At 37.1% G+C, this 24632-nt stretch overlaps 2 protein-coding genes across 8 annotated transcripts; one reads left to right on the forward strand and one right to left on the reverse strand.

Annotated features, from left to right (window-relative positions):
- Positions 1-1206: 1206 nt before the first annotated feature.
- SGO2 (shugoshin 2) lies at positions 1207-15576 on the reverse strand. Of its 6 annotated transcripts, XM_039554630.1 has the most exons (10): positions 15425-15576; positions 12247-12380; positions 10050-10214; positions 9331-9506; positions 8887-8964; positions 8061-8143; positions 7454-7680; positions 5068-6990; positions 3267-3411; positions 1207-1636 (listed from the first exon to the last, which is right to left on the reverse strand). In XM_039554630.1, exons 3-10 carry the CDS (start codon positions 10192-10194, stop codon positions 1531-1533), a joined length of 2883 nt encoding a protein of 960 aa, XP_039410564.1. In that variant the 5' UTR covers positions 10195-10214; positions 12247-12380; positions 15425-15576; the 3' UTR covers positions 1207-1530. The 6 variants fall into 6 exon arrangements, with proteins under 6 accessions (XP_039410564.1, XP_039410563.1, XP_039410565.1 ...); XM_039554629.1 differs by lacking the exons at positions 12247-12380; positions 15425-15576 and adding an exon at positions 10962-12236; XM_039554631.1 differs by lacking the exons at positions 12247-12380; positions 15425-15576 and having other exon boundaries at positions 5068-5257; positions 5441-6990; positions 10050-10604.
- A 20-nt stretch (positions 15577-15596) lies between these two features.
- KCTD18 (potassium channel tetramerization domain containing 18) lies at positions 15597-24340 on the forward strand. 2 transcript variants are annotated; one of them, XM_039554635.1, is made up of 7 exons: positions 15597-15707; positions 16258-16454; positions 17686-17897; positions 18800-18993; positions 20023-20117; positions 20456-20558; positions 21277-24339. In XM_039554635.1, exons 2-7 carry the CDS (start codon positions 16298-16300, stop codon positions 21809-21811), a joined length of 1296 nt encoding a protein of 431 aa, XP_039410569.1. In that variant the 5' UTR covers positions 15597-15707; positions 16258-16297; the 3' UTR covers positions 21812-24339. The 2 variants fall into 2 exon arrangements, with proteins under 2 accessions (XP_039410569.1, XP_010404878.3); XM_010406576.4 differs by lacking the exon at positions 15597-15707 and adding an exon at positions 15843-16041 and having other exon boundaries at positions 16257-16454; positions 21277-24340.
- The last annotated feature ends 292 nt before the right edge of the window (positions 24341-24632 follow it).

Here is a 24632-nt window from a genome sequence, read left to right on the forward strand (position 1 = left end):
GAATCAGAGACAATGTAAAAAGCCATACTACAACTGAGATAAACATCTACTGCTCTACCCTCACCCACCAAACTAGTTGTAGAAGACTATCAGGTTCATAAAGCCTGATTTCTGTTTGTAAATCAATGCCAGCTACTCCCAACCACCTTCTTGTCTTTAACATGTGTTCAAGGACTATTTTCTCCATCAGCTTCTCAGCTTACAATGGAATTCTACAATGAAGTACAAGCAGCACATTTTTAAGAATGTTTTTAGGAATACATAATAATTTTTAAAGAAGATACTATGTTTTAAGAATATGTTTTTAAAGAATATATTATAAATTTAAGAGTATCAGTTGTACCTCTTAAAAAGAGACATACTGTATCAGACAAAAGGTCAAGCTAACCCAAGAACTGGTCTCAAAGTTTCAATAGGCAATGTCCTTGGAAAATGTATAAAAATTGGTCAAAGGCATAGTAAGGCTTCACCAGAATCATCTTCCAGCCTTCAAAAACTTGCAATTCAAGAATATCTTGTGCCAGAAATGGTGTTTCTGGTAATTCCTCATAGATTTTTCTTCCATTAATGTGACTGATCAGTCTTTAAGCCTGTGTAAACTAGTAACATCTACTGAATATGCGTGAAGAACCACCATCTATAACCAAAATAAGTTAACTTATTTCTATCTCATTAAAAATGGCTCTCTGTTGCAAAATTAACCTGATCCTTATCCAGTGTAATGTGCAGAAGTTGTGTGGATAGTGAGCTACCGCCTGCACCTGGCAGCATCTACAAATCCGATAATGCCAGAAAACTGTCAGCTGACAGCACACTATGGAACGCAGAGGGGAAGCAGTACAAAAACTTGAAAGCTGATTGGCATGATGTGATTTTATTACTCGTCACACTGGCACTCTCAGTTGGAAACTCAAGGTGTTGCTTTGTCTGGATCCTATTTACTACTGAATTCCTATTGCAGTGCTTTTTTCCTCCTTGCTGCCTCTGGCACATACCATGGACACTAGACTTCTCTCCATTATTCCTCAATGATACTTCCTTATTCAAATCTCAATGTGATTCTGTTGAATCCAAAAGTCAACTATCAAAAAAAGAGGGACTATCTCCATCTATTTCAACAAATCCATAAAAATTTGGGATGTGTGTGTCTGTTCCAATCAGTACTGAGAAACAGTTCCACTCAAAATAAATATGAAAAACTCACAGTACAATTCCCATAGCTGGTTTATTTTTATTTCTCGTTAAAACATATGCTTTTCTAACAATTTAAGACGTGCTCCAAACCATTTGAACAGATTATAAATTACTGACCAGAAATGCAAAACACTAGTGAGCCTAACCTGTACATGCCTTCCTCAGTAAAGTATTCTGTGCCCCATTTATAGAGGTTCTTCTCCAGAAAATTTTGCTGTGGAAGACCTTTACTGATCAAAGAACAACTAACACTCTATGTTGCTAAACATTTATATATATACATAAACAATTGTACCCATTTTAGAAGTATTGTTCATAAAGACAACTCTCTGTTCTTCAATTAAATTTTGATTTGCTTTTAAAACTTCCTTTATTTTTTACTTTGTAGACTGGGGAATGCAGAAATTGTGTATCTGTAAATCGATCCCCACGCCTTAATTTGCTATAAAGGAAAGAAATAAAAGACATCACATATGAATATCATCAAACACCTCTGCAATTATAGTAATGTAACCATAACATCAAATGGTAAATAGTATTAATGAAAGCTTGATACACGAAAGAAATTAAATCCATGGAAAATAAGTATGTCTGAAAAAGCAAGACATAGATAACTACTGCTTTCCAAAATAATACTAGAAATATTAGTCTTTTTATTTGACCTCTATCATATTAGGATGTGATATTCCTATAAAACGAAATTCAAAACTTATTTAAACCAAACACTTAACAGCACCCATTCAGGACAGTATAATTCTAACTAAAATATAAATAGGAGACAATCATCTAAAATCTTGACTGACTTCAATACATTTTCTGATATTAGTTACCATCTCTCAGAAATACAGAACCTTATCATTTTGGGGTAAAAGAGTGTCAATGTGTTGATATATAATACTAGAGCATTTTAGCATATAAGTCAATTAGTAAAATAAAAGTGTGACTAATCCCTTTCCAATTTTTTTACAAGCTATCTGGCATAAATATTTCTGAATTGCCAGTGGTAAAGTGAAGACACTTCCTACATTAGTTTTAGCTCCTACTTTTCCTAAGTCTCACTGCTTCAATTTTTAGCTTACGTACAGAAGTAAAAAAATATTTTGAGGTTGTATGAGAATAGTGCTCTAATTTTTTTTTTTTTGGTTTGTGCATTTATCTCTTTCTCCTGCCACAGTATTGCCAGAAAAAAAAAGACTCTTTTTATACCTTTGTCATAAAGTAAGTTGTTATAATCCTTTCACTCTCAACACTATTACATGGTAGCCTTGCTACTGTCTTTACCTCATGAATACACATTCTACTAACACACACTCAACACAGTGTAACTGTTCCTTAAATTAATATTATACTTTAAAAAAAATCCAAACCAAACAAAAAAACTCAACCAGCTTTCTGGCAAAAACTCACAGAATATTTTCAGAAGTAATGAAAGGTCCATTTGTATTTAGATCTATTCATGTAACTGCAAATATATTAATTTTCTTAATGGAAATTTGGCTTTAAAACCCTCTTTTAAATTTTAAGTTATTACACAATTTATGTCTTGTCTTTTAATAACCTATAAAATCCTGCACCACTAAATTTGCTAAGAATACTAAGAGGCAAGTTAATAATAAAATATCTAATATAACTAATTATCAAATTAATATATCTTAAATGATTTCTTATATTACATACCGCTAGTTAAAGCAAAAGTACTGAATTATGTAATATTAGTACATAAATTTCCTTTCCATTTGACAAGATTACAAGGACATTATTATGGTATAATTTACCTTTAAGTATAACATTTATATTTATTCATTTCTAAAGGGGTTTATATCATTAAGATTCACTATTATTCTCTATGAGTACAAACTATATTTTAGAATCTGAATACTAGTTTTCTTACTTTGGCACTTGGAAATCCTGCCACACTAACTGTAAAAGCTTTGTATCAACACTAAAGTATCTTTGCAAAAGAGATTTGTGACAGTTCAACTGTTTATTTGGGGGTTTAATAAACAATCTTTACTGGGGTTAGTTACATAAGCAAAAGACAAGAACAAAAGCCCCAATTTTCATGTACCTACCTGTGTAGATTGGGTTCCTTGTAGCAAACAGTGGGTCTGCCTCGTCTCAATCGTGCTGCTGAGTCTTCTAAAGTTTGGTGGGATTTAGGTACAGAAGTGTGAAATTGTATACTAGTATTTGTCAGATCTTGGAAAGCTTTTCTCCCTGTAAATGCAGTAGTTTATATGCCTCATTTTCAATATTTCCTGAATCATTAAGTAAACTTCAATAATTATTTTTAATATGAATTTCTTAATTCAGGTACTTTGGTTACTGCTCCAACACTAAAGATACTCAACACAAAATGGGATAGATGATCAAAGAAAATGCCTCTAGAGCAGCTTTCATCCTATACAAACTTGGAGCTGTTTGAGCTCTGCCTTGGCTCATGGGACATTTCAGAAAGCCCCGTGAGCATTGCAGTTTGCAGCTGACTGCTCAAGACTCCCTTACTGCATTTATAAAAGTAACACTGCACACAGCTCACGGCCTTGAACGCAGCGGGGGAACACACATGTATGATCTGAAGAGTCAAGCTGTACAAGAGTTCTTTAGTTCTGCATTTTCCAGCTTTATGCCTTCTTTTTAGGCCTATGTGTAAAAAATGAGCATAGCAATCTTTCAATTCAAGATCTGGATTTGGATCTAGGATGAAAACTGCTTTTGGAACCATGCTTAAATGGATGAACATCAAATAATTACCTTGCTTTTTGTCAGCAGTGTTTGATAATGCTGATCACAAGGCCTTACTAATTGACCATTAAAGCTACTAAAATTATGGGATCCTTTTTCCACTTTCCAAAGAAGGAAATGAAGATGACAAGATGCAACTGAAAATTACAAAGACTGATACCTAACACAGTGGTCTCATTCTGCCAGTGTTCCTATTCAGTGCTCATGTAAAATAGGAGATTTTTTTTGGCCATTGTGTCCTAGTAATCAAGGCCGTATTAGCTTAATAGTCTGGGATTCAAACTATTAATTTGAGCTAGGATACTGTTTAGGTGTTGGGGCTTTCTCAGAGACTATGAAATAAACAGGAACTTGTTGAGAACAAGTATGTTTACAAAATAGACCCCCAATGCTATGAAATTTCAAAGCTATGTTCTAAAAGTATATTTAAACTCTTGTATAGCTGTGTTAGTTATATATTCCATTAACTCCATTACATTGCATTATAATAATTGCATTTATAATAGAAGACTCTAAAGCTATCTTCTGGACTACATAAAGTTGAATTATTTTCTTAATGTATCTTACTTAAAAAAAGAGATTGTCACATCAAAGTTTGCACATGGGCAGCTTATAGAAAAACCTACTCAACATACTTTTTTTAGAAATCAGAATTCCTGTTAATTGCAGTGTTTCTAAAGAAACAAAAATGAAATCTTTAGGTCCAGCAATATTTTCCATTTAAGAAGGGAACAGTGTAGTCCTCTTGTTTTCCTTGTATAAAAGCTCACGCTATTTTATCTTTCAATCCCCAACTTTCTGAATTCCATTACATTCTTCAAAAAAGGAATACATGTTTTAACTAAAATTGCTTCTCAAGAATGTAGACTACTTACATCTGCCCGACTAAGTATCATCTTGAGATATATTGAAAAGTAACATGGATATTAGTTACCACAGTTTAAAAAGATATTGTGACTGATACATGATATAGAAGATTTTGGTGATTTTCATTCTTACCTTTTTCCACTCCGGTTTTATCTGCTCTAAACAAGCAATGAGAGGATAGAATTAAGAGAAGACACGTTACCACTATTTCAGGCACCACCTAATTCAAAATGCCTTGCTTTTTCTAGCCCATACACTTACCAGGACAAGGTGTCAGAGTATTTTTGTTACTCTGTTTATAAATATGATCCATATTTTGCTCTGCTTTTTCAGCATCCAGTGCTTCATTACAATCACTTTGCCCATGGATTTCAGAGCTTTTCAGTACAGAGAAGTTGATGGAAGCATTGTGGTTATCAAGAGCTGGGAGCTCCACACCAGATAGATCTTCCTGGGAAACATTATCAACCTTTAATGGCATATTCTTGCAATATTCAACATCAATCACAGGCTTCAACTTACTCACAAAGGAAGTAATTTCATGAGGCACCTCCTGGTCATCCAAAATATCCTGACCCCCCCTTTCTCGTCTGGTCTCAGTAATATCAGAATTAAACCTCTGCTTCTGCTTTACCTGCTGATCAGGAGAACTACTCCTGTGGAGGTCTTTACTTGCCATCGCTGAGGAATCTACCTTCTTTAACCTGTTAGCATCATCATCAACTTGTTCTTTAGCTTGTGGTGTATTCAGAGCTGCACCATTCTGAGTAACTAAAGCTACTTGCATTTGCTGAGTTTCAGTTTCTTTCTTTCCAGCCTCTACAGGCAATGAATCCTTATTTTTTAATTCTTCATTTTTACAAACTGAGAACCAGGTAAGATTTTCCTTTGGTATTATGCATGCTTTCCGGCTGGCCTTTGCCAATGTACGTTTTAATCTGCCTGGTGAAAAATGGCTGCTCTTTTGGTCTACTTTCTGACTAGCTTTATGAGGGCTGTCATTTTCAGTTTCTCTACCTTGTCTGTAACTACTTTTTTTGTTGTTTTTTCTCTTTATAATATTCTTCTGGTCTTGTTTTATCTTGCTGCTGTCACATTGGTTTATCACTGTTTGAGATTTTTTTGAAATATATTCTCCATACCGGCCATTTTCCTCTCTACAGGATTTTGCTGTGTTTGCTTTGGAAGGGTTTTGAGAAGTTTTCCTGTTTATTGTTGATTTACTATCTTTCTCATTTGTATTTAGAAAGTCCTCCTGGAAAGGCAATACATCAGAAATGTTATCTTGGAATGGTAAATTTTCAGCACAATAAGCTTCTGGTGGGATCTTGTTAACAGATGAGCTTGAGTCTGTTTTTTGTATTCTGCTTTCCACTTCTCCAAACATTTCTGAGAAAGTTCCTTTATTTGTCTCTTGTTTTCTTGGACTCATTACATTAACCTGGTATGTCCTCCTAGCATCTTTAGCTTTACTTGTTTTACTCTGTTTCTCTACAGGTAGCTGTTCTGTCTGACTTTGGAAGAGCTGAATTTGTGAATCAGTAGTTTCTGAAGTTTCACTATTGTCAGCCCTAGTGTACCTTTCTTTTTCATGTAAATTTGAATGGACTTCAGTCTTGCTTTTAATTTTTTCTTTATTCTTCTTAGAATATTTTACTTTTCTGAAATTTGCTAATATTTGGTCAGAATTGGCATTACTAATTTTATTTTTGTGAAAATTATAATTGCCTTTTGCTGTAACTGTGAGTAGTTCACTTGCATCACTGGCAGTCAATTCCATCTCAGCATCATACACAGTTTCTTCAGGCTTCATCTTGTCAGTAAAAGGCAGCTTGTTAAAATCTGTCTGACTTTCATTGCTAAATTTAAGAGGTGAAGGAATAATGCGAGACAAGTCACTTGAACCCTCCTGCAAATTTGTATCATTGGCGTTGCTGCTACTGTTGATATCACGATGAGGCAGATTCAATGACCTATGTTTTTTATCAAAATCCTTTATATTAGGTTGAGGTTTTGACTTACAAAGTACTGCATTTTTCTTTCTTTCAGTCCCATGTTCACAGGATGGCAACGAACCACCACGATATTGTTCTGTGGCCTCCTCAGCCTGTTCTAAGGATTGTGTATTTTTTCCATGAGTCACAAAGGCACTATTGCAACTTAATTCTGCATGCAGTTGAGTTTCTGCAAAGAGAAAAATTTCAGCAGCTTGGGGGAAAAAAGAATAGAATGTAGTTATCTGCATAAAACTACTGAAAGTTGAACAAGAAGTGTGGAAAATTATACACTTTTTTTTTTTTAGCTGAATACACACATTCTATGGTTGGTCCTTAAAAATTTAGTAAACTGAAGCTAATTTCATAATTTACTGAAGTTGGGCTTTTGAAGTTGGACATAAATAAAACTATTTTTCTATAACTACTTCAGCTATTATTTGGTTATCTTAGCTATGTAATTTCAGTGAACAACATTCCATAAATGATTGTCAGGACACCTATACTTATGGGTGAACATTTATTTCTCATTAGTTTATTACAGTTTAGGAATCTTACTATACCTTCTCTATTGCACAAAATGTAATGAATTAGTAAATACTAATTCTCAGAGAGCTGGAAAAATAAATCACTTATATAGAAATACACCATACCTTTCAAAAATCTATTCTTGTCAACCATTGTTTCTGTTTCAATTAAATTTTGATTATTTGTACCAGAAGGCAAGGATGATGCAAACTTGACTTGATCTGAATGCATTGCCTCTGTCAAATTAGTGGTACACTTATAAGAACTTGATGTTTCACCCTGAGAAGGGCTGCCTTGCTGTTTTGCATTAGCTGTTGCAATGAAAGGAAGCTTTGCTGGCAATTCTACAGATCTGAAAAGAGGAAATTTTACTGTGAAGGTATTTATTATATTTTCTATCATGACATTCAATTGTTTAAAATGTTCCCTTAATAATGTATAATAGCAGAAAACAAGAACTCGAGTATGATATCAGGTTCTGTCTTGGGGGAAATGTGTTTTTGATGATACAGAACCCTGCTTTGGGCTGATGAGATCACATGAAACAATCAGCAGGTTATTCAAATGCAAGTTTTGTCTACCACTCTCTCTATAAATTCCAAGTTGCAAACAAGTAATTTCTGAATTGGACAGGAAATTGTTCTCAAAAATACCTAGGACAATATACAAAGATTAGCTGTAAGAGAAGGCCACAGACACCGACCACCTTTGGCATTTGTTACAACCACCTACCGAGCTGACTGACATGCACTCCTGAACTCATCACCAGTAGGGCTACTTGGGCCAGCTGACAGAGGAAAGGAACTCTGAAGATGCTTTCAAAAGAAGAACAGCAGGGAAGTACAAATAATTAAATATTCTCTTATGTTTTAAGTATGGGAAATATCCACAGGGAAAAGAAAACCCACAAAAAAACAATGGGAAAAAAATACATGCACTGATGGAAGGCACATGATATGCAAACACATACAGTAATTTTAAAGCAAAATATTTTGTAACTAAGTTCATCAAAATCCATAAGCTACTTGAATCCCAAAGGAATATACAAGCTTTCTATATGTAGCTATAACTCATGCAAACTGCATTATACATACAGAAGCACAGAGCAACACTAACCAACAGTTTAGAACAGACAACACAGTATTTGCCTTTTTTTAAAATTAATTGTATTTTTTCCATGACACAAGGACTAACATGGACTATGTTTTCTGGTTAAGTTTCCAGATGTAACATATTTATTGCAGCACGAAGCAAGGGAGGCAGGTAGCTTGCTCACTACATACTGAAGTACTAAGCTTTTCTTTTTAACCACATGATTCTTCTTTCGGACTAACTGATATTTAACTTTTAGATACTTTGGAAACCAGATTAAATCCTAAATTTTCAGTACAGTAAAATTCAATCTATTTTACTATACTGGTTTAACCTGAAGTTTTAAGGAATTGGGGTAAATGTTTTACAACTCAAATATTATTTTAACATTGCACTCAATTTGATGCTTTGAAAATCTTACCTTGGAAGATGAGTTCAATACGGTAAAGTTCAAAAAACATCTTACCTCAGAAGGACTGCTTATTTCTATTGCAGTTAAGAGGTTTTCATTCAAAAATGCATCGATTCCAATAAGAGTTTTATTCTGCATATAATAGAAAAAATGTATTTTAAGTGGCTTCTGCTGTAAGAAGAGACAAGATATAAAAGGTGAATCTATACTGCAATTTTTTTTTAGATTTAATTGAGCACAAACGCTTCTAAATAGCTATAAATATAAAGGTGAACCTGGGACTAAAATAGCTATAGATACACACGCTGATAGACAAAATAGTTCAAAAAAAGCTATGGAGGAAAAATAAAATGTAAATACTATGCTGTCAGGTGTTACAACTTCACAAATCTGAGATGTGTTTTAAACCACCACTTTAAGAAGTAATATTAAGTTTCAAAAAAAGTTAAAAGCTTAGTTTAGCTGGTCTAAGTTTAAATGATATTATTTACAGCATACCAAACAGGTTAGTTTTTGACGAAGTGAGATATTATGAAGCTGGAGTTTTTCTACTTCCTTCTGAAGAAAAATCTTCTCATTCTTTAGCTTGCGAGAATTTTCTTTTTCAACACTCAAAGCCACAGCTAATGCTTTGTTATTTTGTTGTAAAGATACTTTAAACATAGATGAGTTATCTAAAGGAGACAAAATAATGTTATTTTCAACAGCTTTAATTTCCTGTGTGAACTATCACTGTATGACAACATTTCTGTAGGTTCTGGTGCAACAGCAGCAAAGCCTAACCCTTTCCAATATAAAACTGTTTATGTGGCTGTCATTCTGATGACTACTCTGTCTGTTTCAAGCTTATTTCATGCATAGATTCTGCTCTAGTCTGGATTTTTAAAAATAAGATTATTTTAAGAAGAAAACATTTAAAAATGGATAGTTTCACAAGCAGAAAAATGTTTACAAATTTAAGAAAAAAATATAAATTCTACAAATTAAAACATTCAAAGATTCTGATAATAAATGTGAGTTTTGCCAACATAAAGAAAAAAGCTTTAAATATATGAACATATATCTTCCACCATCCTAATGAAAACCTACCTACACTTATGTTACAGAACGTTTTTAACAGGCAGAATTTCAGCAAATCATGTTAAATACAATTACTATTCCTTTTGAAGCTGTACATTCTAAGTACAGTACACGGCCTCAATTTTAACAGGACTTACTTATTAATTTAGTTTTGATTTTAGAAGCTAAAGAAGCATTCCATTTTGCAGCTTGTAATGTTCCATCCCTCTTCTTTACATGTCCTCTAGCAGCATTTGAGGTGAACATGGCAGATGATGATTTCACAGTTGTGCCTTTATCCATCCCCAAAATGAACCTGTACACTGTCAAGGGGAACGTCGAAATAAATAAATGATCTTCTTGACACTTGTTAAAATTGAATTTATTATGTCTTATGAGGATTTCTGTGTCTGAAGTTGAAGACATTGCTTTGGTCTTTACCTTTGTTCAGTCAATTAAAACAGATTAATGAATTAACACATTGAGACATTAACACAGAGAGGCAAAATACTTAACTAGTAAACCACGAAACCTGAAAGGATCACAGATTTTTTTAACCTGTCTATTCCAGTTAACTATCCAAGTTTAGACACAAAAGGGGAAAACCCCAAAGTTCTATCACTTCACAATACCACCAGACCAGCTTGCTCTTTGTCAGGACAGATTTAAAGCCGACACATTTAAATAAACCGCATTACAAACGCTGTAAAGTTAACCCGAAAGAGAGAGAGGGAGAGACCGGCCGGCCAGCACCGGTGCGGGAGGGAGGGCGGGCTCCCGGCGAGGCCCCGGCGAGGCCCCGCCCGCCCTCGGAGCCCTCAGAGCCAACGGCCGCGCGCGCGCCGGCGGCCTCGGCGCCGCGAGCCCAGCCCGGGGCCCGAGGGCGCGTGCGGGAGCCCGGGAGCGGAGCGCGCCTCACGCTGCCCGGGAGCTGCGCCTTCCGCAGGGAACGCGCACAGCCCCGCCGGGACGGCTCCGTGCAATCCCGGTCCCTGTGGACAGCCACAGCCGCGGGAAAGGCGCTGTAGAGGCCACATACATGCAGAATCTCCCATGTTAAAACAGTTCACCTGTGCTCTTGCATTCGGTCACGGACGTTTCAGAAGTGGGATATGCGTAAATCATTAACGGCTAATTCACGGTTCCGGCTCTTTGGTGACATCTCTGCGTGTTTTAAAAAGGAGTGGGCTGTCTATAACTTCTCAGCTATGTATCTTTGAAAACCATTTTAAATACCAACCATTAATGACATACAAGTAAGTTTAAGAAAAATAGATATTAAGAGTATGAACGCTTAGCATCGATCTCAGTGCCCTGTGAGGAAGGGAGTAGAAAACTCCAGATACTCCACTTAGCTGTCAGAGATTTATAGGAAGAGTTTAAGGTGTTTGGCTTTCAGTTCAAAGATTTCCTTTAGGTTTAAGGGAGAAAAACATGTAATTCCTTCTCAATGGCAAGTTACATTTCTTTCTGGCTGATTTTGAGCTATTACTAATACATGGAATAACAAACAAAATAGACAGGCATCAGGGCAGTTAGGAAGACAACAGTGATAAATTTACAGCCTAGTAGATTATATGCTACCTGCATATCTACAGACTTGCAAGGGCAGGAATTCTCTGACAACAGAATCTGGGCAAGCCCACTTTTAATGTGGTTCAGGTATTATTAGGAGTTTGAATTGCATGGAAGTGTTTTAGTCTAATTAAATGTTTTTCCCCAAGATCTCTTCTGAGTCCAAAAGCTCTTTAACACTCTCTTCACATACATTCTCTTTCACTGGCAATGTGTGCCCAGTTATACCATTAGCTCACGTGGACATTAATTGCAAAATTTGATCCAGGAATTGGTAATTTTGGAGTAAGCAGAGTTAATGTTTTATTTGAAGATTTACAGAGATGCAGAAGGTTGAAATAAAAAACAGCATCAGTTTCTGTAATGTATTAATTGTCACAAAAACCTTGCCTTGCTGTGTGCTAACATTACAATATGCTATAAAGTAAGTCAAAGGAATCACACATGAAATATCAGTAGCATTATGTGAAAATGGATCTTCATGAATGTACTAATTTCACAATCTGCTCTAAAGAGCATCTAGAGAGTCTCTCTCTTCTACCTTTTATAGTGAATGATGTATGACAGAGTTCTCAGTGTGGCCCTGAAGCTGCAAAACCCTATGCTTCTATGCAAAACCCTTAAAATACAGCTTTGATCCAGCACGTCATATATTTTTGGTACATTTTCCCTTACAAGGAAACTTGGAAGTGATTGTAGCCACTATAAACTCTGGCCAAATAAAAGAGCAAATAACCTTACATAACTTTAAAAATAGAAAACCAATCAAATAAAACTTACCTCCTTCTCCTTTCCACAAAGCAGTGTTTTCCTCCAGATACAACAACGTGCTTTCATTTCCTCCAATTCCACAATGGTCTCAAGTCTTGAAGAGGCAATCACTGATTTGCTTCCATTTAGTGTTTATGTCACTACTGCAGGCAATAAATTTAAAACAAAATGAGAAGTATTGCATTTCCACCCATGGTCATACTTTCCTTCACACTTCACTCAGGAACTCCCACACTGTAACACTTCACATGTAAAAATCTGCAGTTAATTGCCAGCTACTCAAAGTGGGGAAGAACTTAAAGCACTGCCAACTTTCACAGCCTATATATCTTAAATGTATATTAAGAGCAGAATTATGGGTTTCAGTCACTTGGGATCATATGACTGGTCTTTAAACTGAATAGAAATGAAAGGTAGTGAGGGAAAAACACACAGACTGCTGTGAAAGCTCTAATCATGTGGGAACTGAATTTGTACCTTACTAGATACCTACATATTCTGTCTGAGAAGAATCTTGGTTGAGGAATTAATCCTGTAGGGCCTAATAAAGTGTGAGCTATGACTAAAGCACTTCTGGTGCGTGGATTATGTAGAACAGCTTCTCCCTCTGTGGATTTTCTGATGTCCAACAGGACCCAAGCTCATGCTATAGCTTTTCCTGAAATTACAGTATTAAGAACCAATCTTCCTCTAATCACAGCCCTTCTTGCACAAGCTTCATGAAAAATCCATTTCTTAATGCCTCTTGCCTCTCTGTCAAATTTGACTGAAATTAGTAAGCTTAAAGGTGAAAAGAAGCATGGAAAGCTGCAGCTTCATTAAGTGAATGTTTTAGAGTGAGAAAGGCTGGAGTTTGCACTTACACTGTAACATTTGACAACAATGGCCACATTTAAGTTGCAATTGCTATGCATGAACAATTCCCAGTGAGTAAGGGAAAACATATCCTTACAAAAGATACAGTTAAATTAGATACCATTATTCCCCGAAAACAATCTGTTATACTTATTTTCACTTGTTTTACAGTAAATCCAACATCCATGAATTATCAGCCTGTATTGCATTCAGTCACATGTAACTTGTGTTAATTCATTAGACATTAAACATCAGAGACCTGGCCTCTGGGTACACTCTTGGCCAAGAACTGTCCAGGGAGCACAGGAGAGCCATGGTGCTTGGCATGCCATTCCCTCTCTTTGCTGCAACTGGAGCATGATTAGATGCCAAGAAAAATGAAACACGTTTCCTTTATGGCTTTACTAAATGGCTTGAACTGCCATTCTAATGCAAATCTGCATTAAGATAAAAAGAAGTGAGTTTTAAGTAGTAAGTGATCGCTCAAAGTTACACAATTTCAAAGAGAATTTATTATCGCCCTACTAGGACCAGATGATGATTTATGTGATTTATACGGCTCTTGCCTTTAATGTTTTTCACTTGACTGAAGGGAAATCTGAATTAAAAGTTTATTGTCCTAAATATTAACTGAAAACACTGTAGCCTATGAATATTTAGGTATTCTCAAAAATAAAAGTGTAGTAACAGACCAGAATAAAGCAAGCACAAGCTGCTCTGAGTTAGACATTGTTTGATTTGACCCTGTAGAAAGTGAAGTGGTTGAACTTCACTGGCTGAAGTTTTAAATACCTTAAATTGGTGACAAAACACCTCCAAAAGGAAATCATGACTAAAAAATTAGGATGATACAAGATGAAAATCAATAGGAATTGCAGATATAACTGAGTAAACTATTTAAATACAATATAGGCACATTTGTTATATGTGCAGCGTACAGTTAAGTAAGTGGATTTTTACTGGACTTGAGGTAGCAATTAAAATACTGTTCACATTTTAGATATAGTTATCTCATTATATAGTAAATATGATGGATCAAATATTACATATTTTATATAATATATTGCATATTATATATTCTAAACATATAACCAGCTCGTAAAAGAGCTTCCAGAAAGCCTGCAGAAATCCAGAGTTTGGCGCTGTTAACTTCTGCACACAACTCCTAGTTATTTGGCAGTTGTATCCACAAGGATAGTTTCTTACTGTATGTTATGGCAAAAACCCAAACATTGTAAGCAAATAAAGGAGAATTAAGTGGGAACTAGAGATAATGTTGTAATTTTTTTTTTTTAGAAAATGCAGCTGCATTTTAGAAATATTTTTCATGCACGTAAACTCTGTGTAACGAGGCTGAGACAACAGCATAACGAGAACTTATTTTCTTTACCTTTCTGTTGTTTACACTTGCATTTTGATGACTACACAACTCTATGTCAGACATAAGGAATTTAACAGGACACTTTCTGTATGTCTTTTTGACATGACTAAGGGTGAGGCATCTTGCCTGCATTACAGAACCACAGAATGACAGAATCATCAAGGTTGGAAGAGAACTTCATCTACCAGCACCACCACGTCAGGAGTCAGCTCAAGCTGCTCTCAGATCCAGAGCAGTCCTGCTGAGGACCTGGGGGGAACTGGTGGAGGAGAGGCTGGACCATGACCCAGCAATGTGCAGTTGCAGCCCAGAAAGCCAGATGTGTCCTGGGCTGCATCCAAAGCCCTGTGGGCAGCAGAGCAGGGGATTCTGCCCGTCTGCTCTGCAATCCCACCTGGCACACTGAATCCAGCTCTGGGGGCCCCAGCACAGGAAGGACAGGGACCTGGTGGAGTGCATTCAGAGGAGGCCACCAAGTTGAGGGATGGAATACCTCTTCTTTGAGGGAAGGCTGAGAGAATTGGGATTGTTCAGTCTGGAAAAGAGAAGGTTCCAGGGTGACCTAATTGCAGCCTTCCACTACCTTACAGGAACTTATAGGAAAGATGGGCCTAGAGTATTTACAAGAGCATGTAGTGCCAGGACAAGAGGAAATGAGTTCAAATTGAAAGAGAACAGGCTTAGATTAGTTATGAGGGGGGAAAAAAAAAAACCTCTACTGTGGAGGTGGTGAGGCACTGGAACAAGTTGCCCAAAGAAGCTGTGGATGCCCCCTCAGTATTCAAGGCAGGGGGTCGGAAGTAGATGATCTTCAAGGTCCCGTTCCAACCCAAATCATTCTATGATTCGGACTACTGAGACTATAGAAACAGCAATAGAATCAAACCCACTCTGAATAAACCCACACTTGTAATTAAACAAACAAAAATATCAGCGCGGTTTGTGCCTTACAGAGCAGCCGACTGCAGGCGGGTCAGCCACACTTCGGAGGGCGCAGGCACCACAGCCGTGCCTGAGGCAGCCCTTGCGGGGCAGCGCCGGGGAGCAGCGGCAGCCGAGCCCCGGGGCCCCTGCGCTCGCCTGGCCGGGGCAGGGACCTCGGGGGTGGGGATGGCGCGGCCGGGGGCACACGGGCTGCCCCTCTGCTGTCCCCGCTCGGCCCGGCCCTCCCCGCCGCCATTTTGCGGAGCGCGGCCCGCGGGGCGGCCCGGCCGCTGAGGCAGCGGCGCGCAGGGTAACGCGGGGCGGCCGCGGGGCGGCCGCGGGGCACCCGCCCGGGCGGGCCCTCAGCGCTGCCCCGGCTGCTCCGGAGGGAGGGAGGGCGCGCTGCGCTGAGCGCTCTTTGCGGAGCAGCGCCCCGAGGGAGGGAGCGAGCGAGCGAGCGGCCCAGGAAGTTAAAGCAGCCTTAATTAAAAATCGATTTTTAAAGAAGACACGTTGTCATTCGTACAAAAATAGCTGCATTTTTAGTGCTGTGAACTGTACTCAGGATTACCCAGGGTTTCCTTCCAGAGCTCTGGTCGCACACCCTGACCATGTAACTCTGCTTGCCCATTTGTCTCGAAAGGGTAAGCTTTGTGTTTCCTAGCAAAGGAAAATGCCATAGTTTTTTACAGTAAAGGTGCAGAATATTTGGCTATTTGCACTATTATGTCTCCAGAACTGTTTTCAAAGCAGTTTCCTGTTACAGACATGCTGGAGCTGAACTATTGCTTAGGTCTTGTATGTGATATGTTAAGTCTGTAGCTGGCAGTAGTTTGACTTCTGTTTGTTTCTGTTTTAGGTTCCAGTAGCTCGTAATGAACATCATCAGTGGCAAATGCAATGGAAGAGGGCAAGGTTGAAGATGTCCAGGATATCCTACGACTGAATGTACGAGGCTGCTTATACACAGCCAGGCGCGAGTCTCTGTGCCGCTTTAAGGATTCCATGCTGGCTTCCATGTTTAGTGGACGCTTTCCTCTAAAAGTGGATGAGTCTGGTAAATATGTTGAAGCTGTAAATATCACATTCTGATCACAGAACTCTCTGGCAAATACATGCTTTTATATATATTCATGCATTTTATAGTAGATCTCTTTTCCCAGTCTGCTGAGCATCTGTTGGCTTCTAATTCCAGGATGTAAAACAATTCTGCATGCATGACTTTATACATACAGGTAGTTCATCTGAATTCCACAAGGCTACTCATGCTTGCAAACACACACATTTATACAGTGCTTACCCCGCCTTGTTCCAATCCAAACTGGGGTTTTAGAATGTACTTCTTCAGTGAGAATATGAAAATAGATAAAATGAAGTTGGCAGAGTATGTGGCATTTATCTTGGATCCTGTTTGTGAACCTTTATATTATCCAGAGGCATCTCATTCCCTCTGTTCATCGCATAAGGAGAATTGGGTCAGAATACTTTGTTTCAGAATACTTCATTACCCAGTAAAGATTGCATTTTTCACCACCATGGCTTGATATAAAAGTTCGAATAAAACTATTCATGGGTCAAATTTCACACTTGTTTGTGCCTTAGAAATCCTGCCAAAGTAGGTCCAGTTAAAAGACACAATGGATGAAGAATAGTAATGCCTTGTTGCACACATTAGACTGTTTAAAATACCTAAAATGTTTAACATATGGACTTTGCATAACAGAGCAGGACTTTGCTACCATCTTTCACAGTTGCAGTGAACAGCCTGTTGTACAGACAGTATGGTTTGGTTGGTTGAGCCCTTCAAGCAAAGGAGAGAAAAAGAAACAAATACAGTAGCAATTGAGCAATATTCAGGGAAGGTTTGACTAGATGTGTACTGGAACTGATGCTAATTTTAACACTTTTAAATGGTCTAGAAGCAAAATTGAAAAGATCCCTGCAATAGTGAGTAAAGCTGCACCTGCAGTTAGAATTAGAAATGCATCTAGAATTAGATTTTAGCATTTTAAGCAGATTACAGCACAGCTGAGGTTGTATGTTGCTATGGTCCTATGTAGATTAGTGATTTCACTGAAATGCAAATAAATGTTTACTGCACTAGGAACTGTATCTTCAAATAACAAATATCCCAGGGAAACAAAATACAATATTAAAAGAGTAAAGACAGTATATTCCTACTAAGTAAAACCAGTACAGAAGTTTTATACAAAAGGCTCTATTTGATGATTTGGTAGAATGTGATATGTTTGTTTTCACTTGCTGGAAACAATATTTTATGTTTTCAGGAGCATGTCAAATTGATCGAGATGGAAACCTCTTTAAATATCTTTTGGATTATCTTCATGGAGAAGTTCAGATTCCTGGAGATGAACAAGTTCGAACTGCACTGCAGGAGGAAGCAGATTATTTTGGAATCCCTTATCCATACAGTCTGTCTGATCATTTGGCCAATGAAATGGAGACATATTCTTCAAGGTCCAATATAGAGCTTAAAAAGGTCTTGACATTTCTTAACATTTTTAATGCTGAACTTTCTAACCCATGCCATTCATTAGCACCAAACACTAAAGCTATAGAATGTCCAAGTTAGCAGTTTATAGTGACCACACTAAATCATGAGTAAATCCAGAGTTTTATGTTAACAAATCCTAGAGTTGGTAATGCAGTCAGTATAGTTAAGGTCACCAGTTTTTACCATCATTGCAATACAGCAACAGTTTGAGTGTTATACATGCAAATTTGCTGTAGAACTTGTGTAGTAGGAAGGACATTTAGTTTCCTATTTGGCTTCAAATTTTATTTGAAATTAGATTTGATCCCTTCAAGGTGTTTGGGTTGGGGTTTCTTTTTCAGTTTTACAAATTCATCCTAAAACTTGTAATGACAAAATGTACTTGACTGGTTTTTTAGAATGAGAAAGGAGAAAAGAAAATTAGTGTATTATTTAAAATCCTCAGGTTTTAGAGTATTGTAGCTTAAAATCTAATTCTAATTAACTAGTAGGAAATTAACTTGTCTTACCAGGTCTGGCTGTGTTATTCCTGATAGTCATCTGTGTTCTCTTAGCAAGTTACTTTTCTCTGTATTTCACACTCTCTCTTCCTCTTTTCCTTTTGAAAGGTGTAAAACAATTCCAGGCCTTTCAGTTTCTCTGCATGTTAAGGAGTTGCCTTGCCTTTAACTATTTCTGTTGCCTTTCTGTGAACCTCTTAGTTTCACAACATTCTCTGGTAACATCAGATAAAAAAAAACTGAAGACATTATTCTAGAAAAACTGCCTCCTTGATTTACGTAAAAGAGCTCACTGGTACAGTTAAGAAAACTTAATTATGAAAGCTCATTCAACTGAAAATACTGCATTCTTATTAGTATTCTATATGTTTTATGTTTTTTTCCCAGGCTTTGTTGGATTTCTGTGATTCTTACAATTTAGTTTGTACCAAGCCTACAGTTTGGGTCCTGCACTATCTCAACACTTCCGGAGCAAGCTGTGAAAGTAAAATTATTGGTGTGTATGCCACAAGAGCTGATGGGACTGATGCAATTAATAAGGTGCTAGGAATGAAAATTCATAGTAAAAGCATGTACAAAAGGTAAGGTGACTGTCACAGATGAAAGCACTGTGAAGTGAGAATAAATACATATTATAATTATGCCTGATTATTATGATATGTAGCACAATGCAGCATTATTGTACTATAAATCTGTGGAAGGAATCTTTCCAGCTGGATAATAGAATGGTCACATTAAACAAATAAGAGAAAAACTAAGCCTGGAGGTTCAGAATTTGAGAGTATACACAAGGTGGTTTAGCATGCTGTTATTGTAAGTTCTTACTCTGTTTGACTTACTATTTTTAAAATGTCTCAACAATTAAAATTTACTAATATTTACACTAAATACAGTGAATAAATCCCCTTACAGAAAACCCCCCAGAAATATTTGCAAAGTTGGTTGTGATTCATGCAGTTCTTTTGTGCAGTCTTCTCAGATAGCTGAACACTGAGAACCAAAGATGAAAGGAAATGGTTTTAATTCTCTAAAGAACCTGTACAGCTGTACTACACTATTAATGTATTTACATGGCAGTAATTGGAAGTTATTGGTAGACCTGTACTTACAGCTGAAAGCAGTTGGTCTTTGTCACTCTCACAGTGCAGTGTCAGAAGTGAACTTCACTGTGCATTTTTTGATTAAGATAAAGCTCTTGATACTTCACCATCTTTATAATTACGATGGATATCTTCCTAAATTTAGGCTGGGAACATTAATATTTATTCCAAGAGTATTTAGAAACATAATATATCAGGTATCGGTTCTCTTACTATGTATTCTAGAAAAATAGGTTTTACATAATTAATTCTGTAATTATTCTTCTATGAACATCTATTCTTTCATGAATATCCATTTTTGGCAATAGGCATTCACAGGAGGGTTACCACCTCTTATTTGAATAAAACCAAAATCAGAGTAACATTTTCCTTTCTGCATTATAAAACATTTACTGCTAAGTCCTTATAGTTAGGATTTGGTAAAAAGAATGATATATTTCACCAGTGGTGCATTTTTAAGGACTTAGCTAACTAATCACATAACTGTTACATTTAAAACAATGTTTCTAGAGAAGCTGGAAATAACATCCAATACATCTGGAGCTATTACTCAGTAGCTGAGCTGAAAAAGATGATGGATGCTTTCAATGCCTGGGAAGGGAGAGGTAATAATTTTTTATTTCAGTGTTACTACTTTTTAACATAAAAATAAGAAAAATATTTACCAATTAAGTATAATAAAAACTCTGGATAAACTTTCATTCATAACATTGTACAATAGTAGTGTCTGTTTAGGGGGGAAAATGTTTTACAGGATGTTCAGAGAGGGGACATGAGTTAACACGAATGAAGCAGCATGCTGGCTGTAAGCAGTGCTCATGTCAGCAGGTTCAGAGCTGAAATTCTGCATAATAAAATACATGTATTCATGTATTTAGTCAGGTGTAAACATGCATGGCTGTGTTGTCTCAGCTTATCTGTACAATATTGCTTTGAAATGTAGGTGTCAGCTACTGGAGAGTGCCTCAGGAGCTGATTGAATGTTGGACTCTGGAAGAACGCCCTCTGAGAGGCAGTTTGCATCATATGCCTCCAGTTTATAAAAGGTATGCTGATTTGCATAAATGGCTTAAATTTAAGCACAGATACAGTGCAGTCTGGTTTTTTACCCCTCTATAATTTCAGGTTCTTTAAGTATCTATGCACGTTGAGCTTTCTGGTTTTTTAATTTACATTTTAATAAAATGTCTGAGCTTAATTGCACAACTGAACTTGCTAGAAACAAATTACATTTTTTTTTAGGCTGCTGAGAAATCTCAGCAGCCTGCCAAGGAGTAACTTCAAAAACTAGCGAGCAGTATTAGTTGAATGGACTGCTAAACCAGAAATTTAGGTGAAAACTTTAAAAGGTTAACTGATTTTCACTGCTATAAGATATCTTCTTTTTAGAAGGAATTTCTAGAACTTCCTCTCTGCAGTTTTATGGCAATAGTTTTGATTACACCTCCGTTCTCAATACATTGCCTAAAAGCAGCCTTTTGCAGGTGCCATTGCACCGGTACCTGAGCCAGCCGACAGCCACCTCGCTGCTACGGTTTTTAATGTGTCATCTTAGAGAGGGAGAAGAGATTGATAGTTCTATTCACAAAAGGCAACCCTGATTGTAGTCATGAAGTGTTGGGAACCATAATTTATGCTTGTTACAGTATCATTTAAACCTAATTGTATATGGCTGTTGCAGATGGTCTGTTTTGTAATAATGTTATAAAAATAATAATTTAGGTATACAGTTCATTCTTAAAATTGAAGTTCTTTGTTTTACAGACGATTAATCGACTATACTGAAGAGGAAGGCTGTTTACCATGTAAAGTGGGTCCCAAGCCAATTAGATTCTCAGGTCCCTCAACAAGTACCCACATAAAAGTCAAGAATTCATCTTCATTAAAGGTAGCTGCTTGCAATGCTTCATATTCTGCAGCAATTCCTAAACAACCCCATAGTCAAAGTTTGATGCTCCACAAAGAAGCTTCTGAAACCACATCCACAACATGCACATCAGTGCCCAGCAATTCCCAGGCTGTCTATGGAAGGCAGAGTGCTGGCAATGGGACAATGAGCCAAATGACATTCCAAGCTGCACAGAGTAAGAAGCCTGTGAACAACCGTGTAGTGAAGCTGAAAAGGACTCCGCTTTTTCTTGTGACACCATCTCAGCCACCTTCTTCTGCATCCAGTAAAACAAGCCAACAGGACAGTGCTGCTATTGAAATTCCTACTACCTCTACAGTACTAAACAAGAAAGATCCAGCTGTATTAGCAGAAAGTATTACGCTTAAGAATGATAAAGTGGATGGCTAATGTTTGGCTCAGTCTGATAGACTGGACAGCTCTGCATTATATGGTCAAAGAAGAGGTCATCATCTCATGTGATCCTTTATTCAAAGATTAGGTAGAAAATTGTGATGAAAAAGATAGTGAAAAGCACAGAAAGAAATTGTTTTAAGTGAGCACTGAAGTGTGTTTTTTGCTTTATTTCTAGATATTTTTTAGATGTTGGGAAGGGAGGAAGAAAAATGGATTAAAAAAATCACTCAAGCACAGAGCACATGCAGTTTAACATTCCAGTAACTCCCATTTGTATTTCTGTTGGGCTGTACCTTAACGTGAGTACTTGCACAGCATTAAAGAAGACCTCTTTACCAACTTCAACTACAGTTAACATTAACTACAGTGAACCTCAATTTGTACCTTTAAAGTGGGGGAAAAATAGATAAAAATAAGCTTTTATTAGATACAAGTTTGCCACAAGTGTGCAACATACTGAGTGCTGCAGAGACACCAGAAGTTGAATGCACTGTCACTTCTGGTGAGGGTAAATCACCATTTTTGTTATTAGCAGCAATGAAAGGAATCACCTGTGCTTGTACACAGAGAGAAAATGCAGAAATACAGGAAGGCAAGAAGTGTGCTGTGTGAGTAACAAGGCTGCTTTTCCAGGGGCACACATGTACAGACACACAGTACCGTGGTGTGATCTGCCACTGGTACAGCCTCGGTGCAGCCTCGGCATTTTTGTGTCACACCGCTGGGGGGTGGCTTTTCTGGGGCTGCAGGGTCTGAGTTACACCTGGCTTTTTGTGTCCTTCTGCAGGTCCCTTCAGATCAGGAGGGGACAACCTCAACTTGCAGGCAGCAAAGCACAGAAGTTGAGGTTGGAGTGCCGCGGTTTGAAGTAAAAGTCTCCCTTCTTCCCCTCGTGCAAGCTGGAGGAGACATTCTTGTACCAGGGCAGATGTTGAGTAATGATAGTGAAACAAAGAGCTGCTGTATGTTTCTATCAGCAGAGGAAAGGCAAGTTTGGATCACTGATTTTCAAGAGCCCTTTTAGTTGTTTAAATCAGTGAACAAAACCTGGCTTTGTTTTGTACCCTTGCTTACAGTTGGGTGCTGGGGTTTTTTTGCTGGTTTTATGACTGCTTTTACTTCTCCAGCACAGTAAATACAGCTGCCTCTGAACACTGAGAACATTGCCAGAATGCAAGTTCTAAAAATTCCTGAGACTATTAGAATTACAGAAGGGTTCTTTAAATGTTTTATTTGCTAGGTCACTTAAAGCCATCACATTTTCAGGCTTTTATCCCAGCCATAAGGACTTGAAACATAATTTGTACAAGTGAAAAAAACCCAATTTTTCATGTACTAACATACTCTTAAGGAGACATTTTGCCATGAGCAGTAGGCACTATAAAGGTGTAGAGGACTATAATTTCTGCTATTGGTGTGTATATGGAAGACCAGCTGACCTTTAGAGTATTTAATCTAGTGTTTCTTCTCTAAAAATAAACCTGAAGATCAACAGTCCCAAGGCTCTTCCTGTCTCAACAAAAAAACTTTCACTGAACAAAGGACAAAGCAGAAATTATGGAAAGATACTAACATAATATAATCTACTATTCATTGAACATGCAATTCATCACTGAGACTAAGTTTGTGAAATTTGTTTTTCATAATAATCTGACTGAAACAGTTTTTAATACTTATCTTCTGTGTGAGTTCTACTTCACTATTTATTCAACAGCTGAGCACTTCACTGTGCACCTTAAAATCTTTTTACAATGCTTTCTAAGGCTGATTTCTTTCAACTTTTGAATTTAGAAAGCTTCTATAAACATAGAATCAGAGAATATAATTTAGATGAGAAAAGACATAGAAGAAAAAGCTTTGAGAATATTCCTACAGGACTTTATGAGTTTGTACTACCTCAGTGTTCACTTAATTATTTTGTAGCACAGTATTTTTCAAGTAGCATTCGTGTAGTTTGCATTACAGCAGCATTAATGAGTCTTCTCTTTGTCCTGGACATACCAGCATGTGGTTAAAAGAATAAAAAACAACCCCCTTGAATTTCAGCAGATGAAATGAGAAAGTGGTGAAGAGGTAAAGAAAGAAGGCTTGATTTTACTTACTTATTTTTAACTGGATGGGGTGTAAACCTGGTCTTTTAACTTATCTAAGTAGGCACTTCCAGCATGTTTTTTATATAATAGAATCTTGTTCCATTTCTATTAACTGCTAAGAGTGATATTGAACAGTTTTTTGATAGATGGACAGCATTAACCTTCGTGGTGAATGGAACTAGATGCATTGTCAAGTGGTGTGACAATGGTTTACTTTGAATCTTTGTAAAATTATAAATCATTATAGAAGAGATCATGTTCAGAAAAGACCATGTTCAACAAGTTACTCCAATTCCAGAATAATTAATTTTTCTTTCAAGGTGACATTTTCAAGCTCATTAAGTATTTTTTTTTCCCCCAAACATGGTTAACTAATGTAAGTTTTCCAAAAAGCTTGACTTGTATAAAGTTACTTTGCTTTTTAGTTTTCCAACTGCGTGTTTGGATCTTTATTTTGCTGGGTTCTGCCCTAACTCTTAATTTAATCTTACACAAAAGATAAACAGATTCAATCTGCTTTAAAGTACTGCCCCTTTAAGGTGTTTTTCCGCTTCTGGAAGAGCATGAAGTGCAGTGGGAATTCCATGTTTCTGTTTGAGTGAGGCCAAACAGCTGCATTTGCTTTGCTAATTGAGGGGACTTTGGCCTGGAAAGGAAACCTTGCCCTGCCATAAACTCCCTCACTGCCTCTCTACAAGTCCCTCACATTAAAAGGAGAATTG

The sequence above is a fragment of the Corvus cornix genome, chromosome 7 (genome assembly GCF_000738735.6).
Source record: "Corvus cornix cornix isolate S_Up_H32 chromosome 7, ASM73873v5, whole genome shotgun sequence".
NCBI lineage: Eukaryota > Metazoa > Chordata > Aves > Passeriformes > Corvidae > Corvus > Corvus cornix.